The 13,348-nt window shown below is 48.2% G+C and overlaps 1 protein-coding gene across 1 annotated transcript in view; it reads left to right on the top strand.

Annotated features, from left to right (window-relative positions):
- LOC146862729 (uncharacterized) overlaps positions 1-13,348 on the top strand; it is a 536,839-nt gene that overhangs the window by 183,696 nt on the left and 339,795 nt on the right. The window contains exon 2 of the mRNA XM_085641987.1: positions 9,220-9,627. Coding sequence (XP_085498113.1) covers positions 9,220-9,627 — 408 coding nt within the window. The remainder of the gene's footprint in view (positions 1-9,219; positions 9,628-13,348) is intronic.

Here is a 13,348-nt window from a genome sequence, read left to right as displayed (position 1 = left end):
GAGCCACAGTACATCCCCAGCCCCTGTCACTCCAAAGCCAGACAGCCAATACACATCCTAGCAGAGGCACACTGGATGGCTAAGCAAGAAAATACCTACTTTCTAAAAGTGGCATTTTCAAACACAGGATCTAAAAATCACCCTCACTAAAAGATGCATTTTAACATTCTGAGTTCAGGCATACTAAACTTTATTTTCCTACTTTATTTCCAGGGGTAGTTATGTTTATTATAGGTTATAAGCAAAATCCTCATTCTATCATATGGGAACAGATAGCCTTGCAATAGTGAAAAACGAATGGGCAGTCTTTCACTATCAGGACATGCCACACACACCAGCGCATGTCCTACCTTTCACGTAAACTGAACCCTGCCCACCGGAGTAACTTGGGCCTACCCTAGGGGTGACTCACATGTAAGAAAATGGAAGGTTAAGGCCTGGCAAGTGGGTGCACTTGCCAAGTCAACATGGCAGTACTAAACTGCGCACAGACACCGCGGTGGCAAGTCTGAGTTACCTTTACAGGCTGCTTGTGTGGGTGGCACAATCAGTGCAGCAGACCCAATAGCAGTATTTGATTTACAGGCCCTTGTCACACACAGTGCACTGTACTAGGGACTTACCAGTAAATTAAATAAGTCAATCATAGAAACACCAATCCATAACAACAATTTACAAAGGGAGCATTTGCACTTTGGCACTGAACAGCAGTGGCAAAGTGCCCAAAGCATCTAACACAGTAAAGTCCAACACACAGCAAAAACACAGGAGGCATGGCAAAATACAGGGGACACCCATGCCAATGATGCCAGGTCTAACAGTTGTTATTTACATTGTACTGCTTTTGAGCACAGGTCACATTATGATTTACATACCTTGGCAGGATCTAACCATCTTGGGGGCTGTGACGTACTGTGTAATCAAGCAATTGTAATGTATGTTTGTGTCTCTTAATTTTTTTCTTCTTTTATATGACATAGTTTTTAATGTTTATTATGGATGTACACTTTGATGGTTGTAATAACCGAATAAAGTTTGCATTATTATTAAAAAAATGTTCGCCTTGGAAATATTTTGGCATCAGTGTACCTCCTTTACACATGTGCACAGAATCACAATTGCAAATGGAATAGGTGGTCATTGTTTTTTGTGCTCTGCACTGAGGCCAGGGCTTTTAATGGCTATGTATTCCAAACACCTTTTTGACTCACTGGCAGGCACTGTAAGGAACTTGCCCTGCCTTCAGCCTCAACTCCAGAGCTCTTAATCGTAGTTCACTATAAACACCTGGAGGCGACTCAGTTCAAAGTGTGGATTATACAAGAGCAACATCGTGAACGAGGAAAACACGACAGGCTGGAAATAGCTAACACTCTTAAGGAATGCAAGTTTAAGTAAACGTTCTTCCTAGAGAGGCAGAATAGTGTAAGAACCCTAAATTCGTCATTGACAAGTGGCAAGGGCACTAGTATTCCCAGCCTGGGGTTATGAGACTGGCGGTAGTGAGGTTTGGTCACATTCTGAGGCTGTTGGCAAGTATAGTTCCCTCTGTCCACAGCCATAAAACCCTGATTGCACCCATCCCAGTCAGAGGTGCCAAATGTAAACCATATAGTCGAAAAAATTGATGAATCACAACAAGGTGCATATTCTAACGTGTATTCACATGCATACCATTTGTCTCGAGCAGAATTATCACTTGAACCGTCTTAATTTCATCCAAAATCAAGGTGCAGCATTATTTTTTAAGTTTAGAATTCATGTATTTACTTTTAATACAATGTTGCTCTGTACTTTATGATTGGCCTCACAGTACTGGGAAAATACAGCAAACAAAGATTGATTAAAATCCTTTGCGTTTAATGATTTGTGGACTGGCCAACCAATGGCTGGGCAGACGTAGGCAGTGCATCGTTTTTAAAATGTATGGCTGCGTTTGCAGTTTTTTTTTTTACGCAAATTGGAATCTGCCACTATGATGCACACTGTTTTGGTGATATAGTTGAGGATAAATGAGCCAACCCCTAGTGATATAGGCTGCCTGCAATTTTTCTATTTTCCCATGAGAGGCACCCAATAAGGAGGTAGTCTTCAGAAAAGAAGAAAACAATATCCTCAGAGGGCTTGGAGTATTCGGTCAGAAAAAATACCATAAGACGTTGAATAGGATGGACCGTCCTGAATATGCTGGCCTACAGACGCTCTTTACACAAGCGCATACTGGGAATCATATAGTATTGACTTCAAAGGTCGTTTGGAATGTACATGCTACATTAGAAGGCTGACATTATACATAGTTTGTAAAATTGGTCTTTACTTCACTACGTCTTGTGAAGGCAGCAATTTTCTGGCTCCATCCGGAGTATTATCACATGCCCCCAGTAAAAGTTGTGTATAACACAAACAGAGAAAAAGAGGCTGAAAGGGGCCCACATCCGCCTCTCAAAATACCACCAAATACAAAAGATGGTGTGGTGTCCTTCTATCCCAATGCCTAAGGGAATTCCCAAGGCCTGAATCTCCTGTTTTAAATTTTTCCAGCTAGATCCCTCCATGTCCCCTACTCAAAGTGGCAATTCCAATAATTGGACGAGGTGGGCATGCTTCACCACAGGCCATCCAGTCCTACCCTGATAAGACAGTACTACCAGGACGGACTCCATCTCGGGTTGAGCTATCCTGAGGGAGTTCTTAGGTATTCATTCTTTTTTTCTGGATAGCTTTGGTCCAGTTACTATCTAAAAGTACCTCAGGAGCTCCCAGGGGTGGGCCAGGAACATAGGATCCATATCCATACCCCGAAATGACCTAGCAGTATTTGTAATCGCACTCGAGACACCGTGGCAATGAAGGACACTTTTGTGGCCGCTCCCTAGGCTGAGTCCGTCCTGGTAGTGCTCTCTTACCAGGGTGTGATGAGGTGGCCTATGATGAAGCATGTCACATTGTGTGAGTGAGCCCATCTCGTCCAAATCTTGGAATTGCCACCCAGTAAAGGTCAACCACATGCCTTGCTCACTCATTTTTTTTTTTTTTTTTTGAAAACCTTTATTCTTCAAATAGCATGGACACAGCTATTCAGCCGACATCCCGGAGGTTCGGCAGCTTTGAGAGAGCAGAACAGGGAATCGTCCACCGTGCAGAGAAGGAGAAGCAGAAAAGGTTCTGTTTTAAATAAATACAAACTCACACAAAACCCCAGCAAGGCGAAGGACACTGAGTACCACCGGTGAATGCCCCTCAGGGGGGACCGGACCCCCCTCGTCTAACAGTCACAATACTGTGTTAAGAGGAAAAAAGGGGGAAAAGCAGAGGCCCAAAAAGTCAACTAACAATCAGATACATATACAAAGGCTGGAAAGAATGTTAAGGAGAGAGCTGTTCATCAGGGGGATCCAAATCAGGGGCAAGACATATGCCCCCCCTATACTGGTTCCACCGCCCCCAAATGGCATGCCACTTCCGGGGGCGCCCTCTAGCACAATATACTGTCTTTTCCCTTAGCATACTCCAGTCCATGTTTTCTTTCCACGCAGTCAATGTGGGGGGAGCCGCAGAGCCCCAGAGGCGCGCGATGTCTCACTTAGCCACCATATTACCCAGAGTCACCCACAGGGTCTGTGCCTCATCGTGATCGGTAGGCCCCCAAACATTCAGGGGACAGCACCGCGCCTCCGGCTGCATAACAATGCCCGTCACCTCCCCCATCTCCGTATGGACTCTCCTCCAGAATTCCATGATGACGCCACATTCCCAAATAATATGCATAAAGGTACCCACCATACCGCAGCCCCTCCTGCATAAACCCTCCTCAGAAAATCCCATATGAACCAGCCTTGGCCCCGTAACATAGGTTCTGTGGAGTATTTTGAGCTGCACCAGCCTCAGACGTGATGGGATCGCGACCTCCTTAGGAGAGGAGACCGCAGACTGCCAATCCTCGTCATCCAGTTCGAGTCCGTCCCTAGTCCACAGGTCCCTCAGCCCCAACAGCAGGTCCGCCCGAACATTTATCAATTTCTTATATATGAGAGAAATCGTACTCTCCGGCATATGGCCGTCGAGGATCTGATCCTCCAATGGAGACGACTCAGGCACCTTCTCACCCTCTACGAGGACTGACCGCAGGGCATGGCGCACTTGAACATAGCGGAAAAACTCAGATTTCCCCAACTCATACTCCTGCTGCAGCTCTTCAAAGGACTTCACCCTCCCCTTAGTCAGCAAATCTCCAACCCTGGAGATTCCAATCAAGTCCCATTTATCAAATCCTTTCGTATGCCAGAGCCTTCCCAATTTTTCGGATTCAAACAACGGGGTAGCTCGGGTGAGCCTATCCTTCCAGCCCAGCGAGTCAGTCGCCAACCTCCACACGCGCACCGCCACCCCAGTGGGCCCCGTGAGGGACGAGTCCAGCGCCCGAGAGTACAACGCTCTATGATAATTACCGCCGCGCATCAACCATCGGTCCATGGCATAGCCGGGGCTTAGAGCCGGACCATAGAAACCATGATTAATCGCGCTCAACTGGGTGGCCCAGTAATAGCGTCGAATGTCCGGAAGCGCAATACCCCCGTCGTACCACGGAAGCATCAATTTTGCAATCGATATGCGCGGCCGTCCATCCCACAACAACGATCGTTGGAGGCTTTCAACCTCCCTGAAGTAACTGGCCGGTACCCAATCAAGGGTATTCTGCAAGGCATAAAGGAACCGGGGGAGAGACATCATTTTAAACAAGGCGGCGCGCCCAACGAGGGAGAGCGGCAGCTTCCGCCAGCCCGCAACATCCCGCCGCAAACGCGCCAGTGGAGGGAGCAGGTTTCTCTCATACCGCAGAGTGGAGTCAGTGGAGATAAAAATCCCCAGATACACAAAGCCCTGCTGGGCGATCCGGATCGAACAAGTTCGCGGGACCGGCGGAGCCTCGCCGTTCAGAACATACAAAGACGATTTACTCCAATTGATGATGAGTCCCGAGTTCCTGCCAAAGGACGTCAGAACGTCACAGACCACTATAAGCGAGTTCTTGGGCGAGGCGAGATATAACAGGATGTCATCGGCATAGAGCGATATACGGTCCTCGTGCTCGGGCGACCATCTAAGTCCACGTATATCCGGATGCCAGCATATCCACGCCGCCAGTGGCTCGAGGGCAAGGGCGAACAACAAAGGTGACAGGGGGCAACCCTGCCGAGTTCCCCTCCCAAGCTGGAACGGAGTCGACGCCCGCCCGTTTACCACAACACTCGCAAGAGGGCCCTCATAAAGCAACCTCACCCAGCTCACAAAACCAGGGCCAAAGCCGAACTTGGCAAGCACAGCCCACAGATATGCCCATTCCACCGTATCAAAAGCCATCGTGGCATCAAGCGATGCCACAATAGCTGGTTCTCGGAGAGTGCCCGCCCTGGCAATCACTCCATGGAGACGCCGAAGGTTTAACGCAGTGTTACGGTGCGGGATAAAGCCGGATTGATCCGGATGGATCAATTCTCCGAGCACCCTGACCAAGCGGCCTGCCAGAATTTTAGCCAGAATTTTCGGCTCAGCATTAAGGAGTGATATTGGCCGATAGGAGGCACACTTATCTCGGGGTTTACCCTCCTTGTGTATTACAACAATCGTCGCCAGTCTCTGATCCAACGGAAGGGACCCACCCGCCCGCGCCTCCACAAACATGGCGCGCAGGTGAGGGGCAACCCTATCCGGGAACAGCTTATACAAGTCAATCGGCAAACCATTAGGGCCTGAGGCCTTGCCCGAGTTCAGCGCGCGGATGGCACCCGCCACTTCATCGACCGTTATGTCCCCATCGAGATCATCTCTATCCACATCAGAAAGGCAGGGCAGAGCGATGTCACGCAGGAGGTCAAGCGAATCCTCGGTCGGCCTATCCGAAACTGAGGCATAAACCATACGGAAATAATCCGAAAAACACTGTACTATCCCCTCAGGGTCAACAACCACCTCTCCCCCCTCTCTCGTCAGCTCCGGCACCACTCTATTAACCCGTTCCTTTTTGTCCAGCCAAGCTAGGAGTTTCCCGGCCTTGTCACCAACATCATACAAGCGGCCCTGCTGTTCCCTACTGAGGGTCTTGGCGGCATTCGTCACCAGGTCCTTATATTCGGCTTGCTTCAAGCTCAGTTCATGCAGTGAGGCCTCTGTAACCTCCCCCTCCAGGGCCCCCTCCAGAGCCGCGATCTCCTCCTCAACCTGCATAACCTCGCCATCTCTCCGCCCCTTGGCTGCCACTACCAAGGAGAGGGCCTCTCCTCTCAGCACGGTCTTAAATGCTTCCCACAACGACACTGCCGAGTCAACAGACCCCTGGTTGTCTTTAAAAAAGTGATCAACTGCCTTCAACAGCGCACTGCGCATCTTGGGGTCACGAAAGTACCAGGGGTTAATAGGAGCAACCCTGCCCCCTCCCTCGCGGCCGACGTCCAGCCGGACCCACACTGGCGAATGATCCGATATGCCCCGCGCCATATGCCTAGCCTCAGATACCAATGAGGCGTGCGCAGCCAGAGTAAGCAGGTAATCAATCCTAGAGAGGCTACCATGCACCCCAGAGTGGAAGGTGTATTGGCTCTGTGTGGGGTGCCGAAGCCTCCAGCAGTCTACCAGGCCGAGTGTGTCTAGAAAGTCCGGGAGCCACTTCTGAGCCCCCCCGGTGTCCCTGGGCGGGTACCTATCCAGCAACCCAGAGCCGACAGCATTGAAATCACCCCCCACCACTAGCATACCCTCCGGGAGGTCCAACAAGGCCCTACCCAGATCTGTAAACGTGGAGGCCTGCAGGGCCGGAGGGACATAGACCGAAACCAAAACCAAAGTTCTTCCTTCCCACCTCCCCGCCACCGCCACAAACCTCCCCCTATCATCAACAATGGTGGAGTTCACCTCGAACGGTAATGAATCTCTAACTAGAATGCCCACACCCCTGGAGCCGGAGGAGAATCCCGAGTGAGCTATGAATTTGTAACCCTTCCTATGAAGAGCATAGCAAGTGTTACCTATAAGGTGTGTCTCCTGCAGTAGGGCGACATCCGGCAAAGACCGTTTCAAAAACTGCAAGACTATCCCCCGCTTAATGCGATCCCCCAAACCATTAACATTCCAGCTAAGAACATTTAAACCCCTACCCCCCATCCCCACACACAAAGAGGCCCACCCCACACCCGAAGAGCCACCATGGAACAATCCTGATAATGAGTACTACGCCTTGCAAAAACAAACCCCCCAACAACAAACCCAAAATCCCAACTATCCCCCCCACCCTGCACCCCTGCTGCAGCGTACAAAGCCCCCCCAACTTGCAGTGTGCCTGTCGCCCTACCAAAACCCAAATCTACAAAAAGTACCCTGAGGGAGGAAAGAGCTCCCATCGTCCTCACGCCACCCTCCGTATTTACTGCAATCAGTTCAAGTCATTAGCTAGACCCAAATCAAGTCAGTTCTGCTCCAAAGGCATCAACCCTGCCCATCCCGGCCACTGTCACTGTCTGCGGCAGCGTCCTCACCAGTCCGCCGTCGGGGCAAAGCGTCCAACCATTCACCGGCCATAGCAGGCGACTCAAAGAAAAAAGTTCGGTCTTCGTACACCACACGTAATCTGGCAGGGAAAAGCATGGCATACTTCAGGTCCCTCTCCCGAAGCCGTCTCTTCACCCCCAGGAAACTCTGCCTTTGCTTTTGCACCAGTTGGGTGAAGTCAGGATAGAAACTCACCGACGCGTTCTGAAAAGGGACCGGGCCCGTCACCCGCGATGCTTGCAGGATAGCGTCCCGATCTCGGAAGTGAAAGAGCCGGGCGACAATTGGTCTCGGTGGAGCTCCCACCTTGGGCCTCCCACCCGGCACTCTATGAGCTCGCTCAACTGCGATGAACTTCCCAAGGCCCTTAGGCTTCAGATGGTTAAGCACCAAGTCCTCCACGAGCAGGTCTACAGAAATCTCGTCCGAGGACTCCGGGACCCCAATAACGCCCACGTTGTTGCGCCTGGCCCGGCTCTCAAAGTCCTCGAGCCTACGGGCGGAGAGATCACTCTCGGCCCGCAGCTTACGAACCTCAATCTGGAGTTCCGAGACATCATCAGCGAGGCCCGTGGTCTTGAGATCAAGGGCTTTAACCCGTTCATTAGTTTTGCCCAAATCCGCGCGGATCAGGTTAACGTCCACCAAGATGGTATCCACTTTGTGCGCCAGGGCATTAAACTGTCTCCCAATCGAAGCCTGCATCCCTTCGAGCGCGCCCATCACATCCTGCAACGAGAGCTCCGAGGCTGAGGGCGAGGAAGTCTTCTGCACCTCCAGCGACTGGCTCGATCCACCAGGCAACCCCTTCTGCTGGGCATAGCGATCCATATTATTGGCTTGAGTATATGCTCCCCGCCTGGTAGCCTTGGGTTTCAGCCGATCCACCTCTGCTTTACCCGACATGTCTGGCACCAAGCAGGCCGGTGCAAAAAGACGGCCCTCTCTCAGGAAGAGGGATCAGGAGAAGTCAGATCTGCAATAACCAGACAGAGTAGGGCGCAGAGCGTCCAGAGGATAATAAAGCAGCCGAAAGCACTCCCGGGCCAAGGCAGACAAAGAGCGAGAAAGTGAAAGTGAAAGGACGAGGTCCTCCGTCCGACAGTTCACACCTCGCCTGGCCGCTGTTGTTCAATTAGAGGTCGGGCATCCTGCCAACGCCAGCCCCTGGCATCCCTCGGAGATAGGCCTCAATCTTCCGCCGTGCACAACTCCGGTTCCCGGTGGGCGATCCGAACTCTGGCAGCATCAATCGCCTCCAGAACGAGTCATCTGCAAGATGCCGTGCATATAAAACAGGATTGAAGACAGGATAGTCGACGGAGGGCGCGTGGGTCTCGGGAGCTCAAAGCTCACGCGGCCATCTTGGTCAAGCGCTAGGCTCCTCCCCCCGCTCACTCATTTGTTTAATGAGATCTCAGTACCTTAAAACATATTTTTTAGTTTTGTTGTGACATGCTTTAATCTAAAAAAACAGATCGAAACTCCAAGAGAACTTAGCTGTCTTGCCACTGATGTCGGGGGTTTTAACACCCTTTGTATATTATTGTTTTGTGTGCAAGAAGGTGGAGTATTCTTACAAACTGCTTCTGTGCCATAGCGGTGTGCTTTGAGAAAATGGTCGGTAACAGTGGTATCTGACACCTTGCAAATTATTTCCCAATCCTCTTTCCGCAGGGCCTGTTGCTGCTGACGAAGATTTCTGTGTGGAACAGCCTGAATCCCTCCGTGTGCGGGTTGGGGAGCCGGTCACCATCCCCTGTACGTATTCCTACCCAAGGAGTTTCGATCCTGCACACATGATCAATGTGTCCTGGAGATTCACCACAGGGGATCGCTGCGGGTCGTCTCCATTCATCTATAATTACACGAGCACGTATCTCCCCACGTACACCCACCCGAACTACACAGGCCGTCTGACTCCAGTAGGAAATGTTCTTGACAGGCGATCTGGAGCCATCCAAATAGACAATCTCACGAGCTCGGATACTATCGGGAGATATTGCTGCCGAATAACCATACTAGATAGAGATACTCAACAGACAATGTGGCAAAACAGACACGCGACACAACTGGTGCTTGCAGGTACGTACAAAGATGCACATCCGGAAAGAAGTTCCACACGAGGGTATGTCACACTCACAAACGTGTTGTTTACTGCATTGGGCGTATGACATAACGTCAGCACCGAAAGAGCTCATTTGTGGCACGGTCTGTGACAGCTTTTGGTTGACTGGTCTTAAATAGTTTGAATGCTGCTTTTTTTTTGTGTGCAATTTTATATAGCGCGGACGTGGCCCGAAGCATCAGAGCGCTTTACAACTGTAGCAGGATACAAATGTACAGCAAGTTACAGTTACAGTAATTGAATTCAGACATTTGCATTGGTAGATGCAAGTGGGACAATTGCGGTAGATAGGTGAGAGGTCACACGCACTTCAGGCATCGATTGGGATGGAGTCTCATAACGAAGGTAGGGGCATATCTACAAGGCGGCGATAAAAAATGATCACCGCTTTAGCGGCCGTTTTCGGCCGAAAAGCGGCGATAATTGTATCGCTATATTAGCAAAGTCACGCTAACGCGTGAAACCTTGCTTTAGCGTGGGGATTTCTAACGCCCAGCTTTGCATCTCTAAGCGACATTTCTCCTATCATCAAGCCCCACGCTTTGAAGCATAGCGTCAGGAAAAGTAGCGATAACACCTGTTATCGCTACTTTCTTTACGCCTGCTTCAGGACTGACTTAGCAATGATATCCTATGGAAGGTGGATATCATGGCTAAATTTGTGAGTCCTTATCAACTAGCTAACGTGAGATTATCGCTGGGTTTCTAGCGATAATCTCACGTTAGCGCTAGGATTTTTATCGCCGATGAGATAAGCGTTGCTAATAGCACGCTATCTCAGCGATAAAAATCGGCGCTAGCCGGCGATAATTATCCGAGCGCTAAGTTCGCTCAGCGATAATTATCGCCGGTTGTTGTTGATATGCCCCGTAGTTCGTTTCCTGGCGCAGTGTGTAGTTAAGTGTGGTCGAGGGTGGTTAACCAAGGTATATGTCAAACATGAGATTCTTGAGGTCCTTTTTGAAGGTGATTAGGCAGTTCGTTAAGTGGGGCTCTGTTTTATTACCTTAGACTACTGTAAATGGTTGTTTGTGACTTGACCTTTAAAGGGATATATATGCTCTTGGCTGGAATGTTGACATCCCTAAAGTAATTACAGACCACACCAAAAAATAGCATCGTAAAACGCCAAACGAAAAATACCAACACAAGGAAAACGTTACAGGGTACAATGGAACAAAACAGAATGTAACACATCAACCACATTATAACACAATCCAAGCATTTGCAATGCAATAGGTCTCGCATTTGGTGGAGTTGCAGCTATTGGCATTGTAAATGGCAATGTGTTTTATTTATGTTTTTTTGTTTGCAGTGAAGTGATTATTTATAGACAAGCATTTGCAATGCAATAGGTCTCGCATTTACTAGATTTTGACCAATTGGCATTGTAAAGACCAATGCCATTTATTTATGCAATTAAAAAACACCTGCAATAATAAAAGGCATTGTTATTTACAATACCAATAGGTCAAAGCGAGACCTATTGCACTGCAAATGCTTGTTTGCTACACCCCTGCCTGCCCCTTCAATATGTTCTAGTTGACGTGATTTGCTGCTGCCAATACTAAAACCACCTAAACAAATTGTTTTTTTGCTAATAATGATTTGCTTTGCCAAGAAGAACACGTTTTGCAGAACTCGTTTGTTCCTGTGTTTAACCATAGGAATGTGGCACACGCAACCCTGTACCGGAAGTGTCCGTTTTAACAATGGCCCTAAAAACAAAAATGCAAACTGCAATCTGAGTCAGTGGGCTTTGAAATGCAGAAAGATGAGTGTGAAAAGCTGTGCCTCTGATGTAGGCTTTGGAGAGCCTTGTTTCGACACGTCACACGGCAAGGAGTATGGGGGAAACTGATGTCTGCTCAGACCTAAACTCTGCCGCCTGATCCAAGGGGATCTGGGGAGAAAGCAGAAACAAAAATACTCTGCTATTGGGGCGACGCCGGCTGTGCACATGCACACACCAATGGGACACATATGACGCTGCTTGCATTAATACCAGCAAACACAAGGTGAAGGGTGGTCATCTCAGATTGCATTGCAAGTGGTGGCGCCAGAGCCGTGGCCTTCACTGCTGCAGCAGGAGCAGTGGCACCGGGGCCCACTGAACGCTGATCATTGCTGTACTGCACACTGCCATGGGGGCCACACCACACAGGCAACGCCACGGCCTGATATAATGTGACGGTTTACATGTTAAGATTAAGAAACAGCAGGCTTGGCAATGACCAGTATCACCCAGGTCACACTGGACTTCAGTAGCCATTCTGTTTTCCGCTTTTGAATTATACAACCCGCAAAATGCTTCACACGCACAGACAAGCATGCGTGACCATCGATACATCATCTACTGAACATCTTATGTTTTTTTTCCTTTTTAAAAAAATAAATAAATAATTTATTGTCAAAAAGAAGAAGTATTATGATTATACATTACACATTACAGCCGAGTACTTATAACATGTTGTAAAACAGAAAGAAAAAAGAAAAAAGGAGAAGAAAAATAAGCAGATAAATCAACTTAAAAGTGAAATCATTATTGCTGAATTTTACTAATCTAAAACCCCCCATATAGCTCTATATTTTAGGAGAGCCCGAGCTCCCCTATTCTTAGCCAAAGCTTTCTCTCTTTCCCCAATTTCTTTAAGAACAGACCACCATTCCATCTCTGTAGGAGGTTTAGTCGAAATCCATGCCCTAGCAATTACTAAGCGCGCAGTAACAATCATTATAGACAGTAAGGAAGAATACTTTTGTGCACATGCTTCCTTATACCCTAAGATCCGTTCAGTTGTTGACAATCTTATATCAGTAATAAATCTTTCTGACATTGTCGATAACATTTTATCCCAAAACTCCTTCAGCATGGGGCATAGCACAAACATATGAATAATATTCGCTGCATATAGGCCGCATTTAGGGCAATTCTGGCGCGATCTTTGCTGGGATATAGAATTTAAATCTCCAGTTGAGCAATCTTTTCCGGTGTATAATAATGACAACATAAAGTCCGAAATGGCTGAAGCTGAAGATTAGTAGAATGAACTGAGCGAGAGATATAATCAAAAGCTTGCGTTAGCCTGTCTCTTGTTATAGTCTCACCCAGTTTCTCGCTCCATTTAAAAGCTAATTTTTCACATCCATCCCCTCTATTTTCACAGAGGATCCTATATGCTCTGCTGATAGTAGCCTTTAAGTTCTGGCCATATATAAGTTCCCACATAGCAGCCTCCTTAATCAATCTTATTCCCAGACTCCTAACCAGATGGTCTTTAATTTGTAAATACTTAAAAAAAAGGTTTTAGGAATCTTAAATATTAAAGAAAGATTCTCGAACGACTTAAGGCCATAGCAATCAAATAATTGGCCCATTGATTGTATCCCATATTTAGCCCACTGAAGAGCGATCCTATCATGATAAATACCGGGAAACATTGGGTTACCCCATAAAGGGAGTCTACTATGTATTACGGGAAGAGAAAGTCTGGATTCAAAATTCTTCCAGATATATACCAGATCTCGTATTGTCTTAAACTTAACACGCTTAAAATAATTAGGGTCATGAATGCGATAAAGAAATAGTTTGCTATCGGCACCAAGGATCAGCCAATGCCAATGTTCCACCAGTTCAGGATGCAGAAGGCTCCGTAGACGGTCTACAAAAGCAGAAAG

The sequence above is a fragment of the Triturus cristatus genome, chromosome 2_2, assembly GCF_964204655.1.
Source record: "Triturus cristatus chromosome 2_2, aTriCri1.1, whole genome shotgun sequence".
In the NCBI taxonomy this organism is placed as follows: Eukaryota; Metazoa; Chordata; class Amphibia; order Caudata; family Salamandridae; genus Triturus; species Triturus cristatus.
This window is presented reverse-complemented; position numbering and strand designations above follow the sequence as displayed.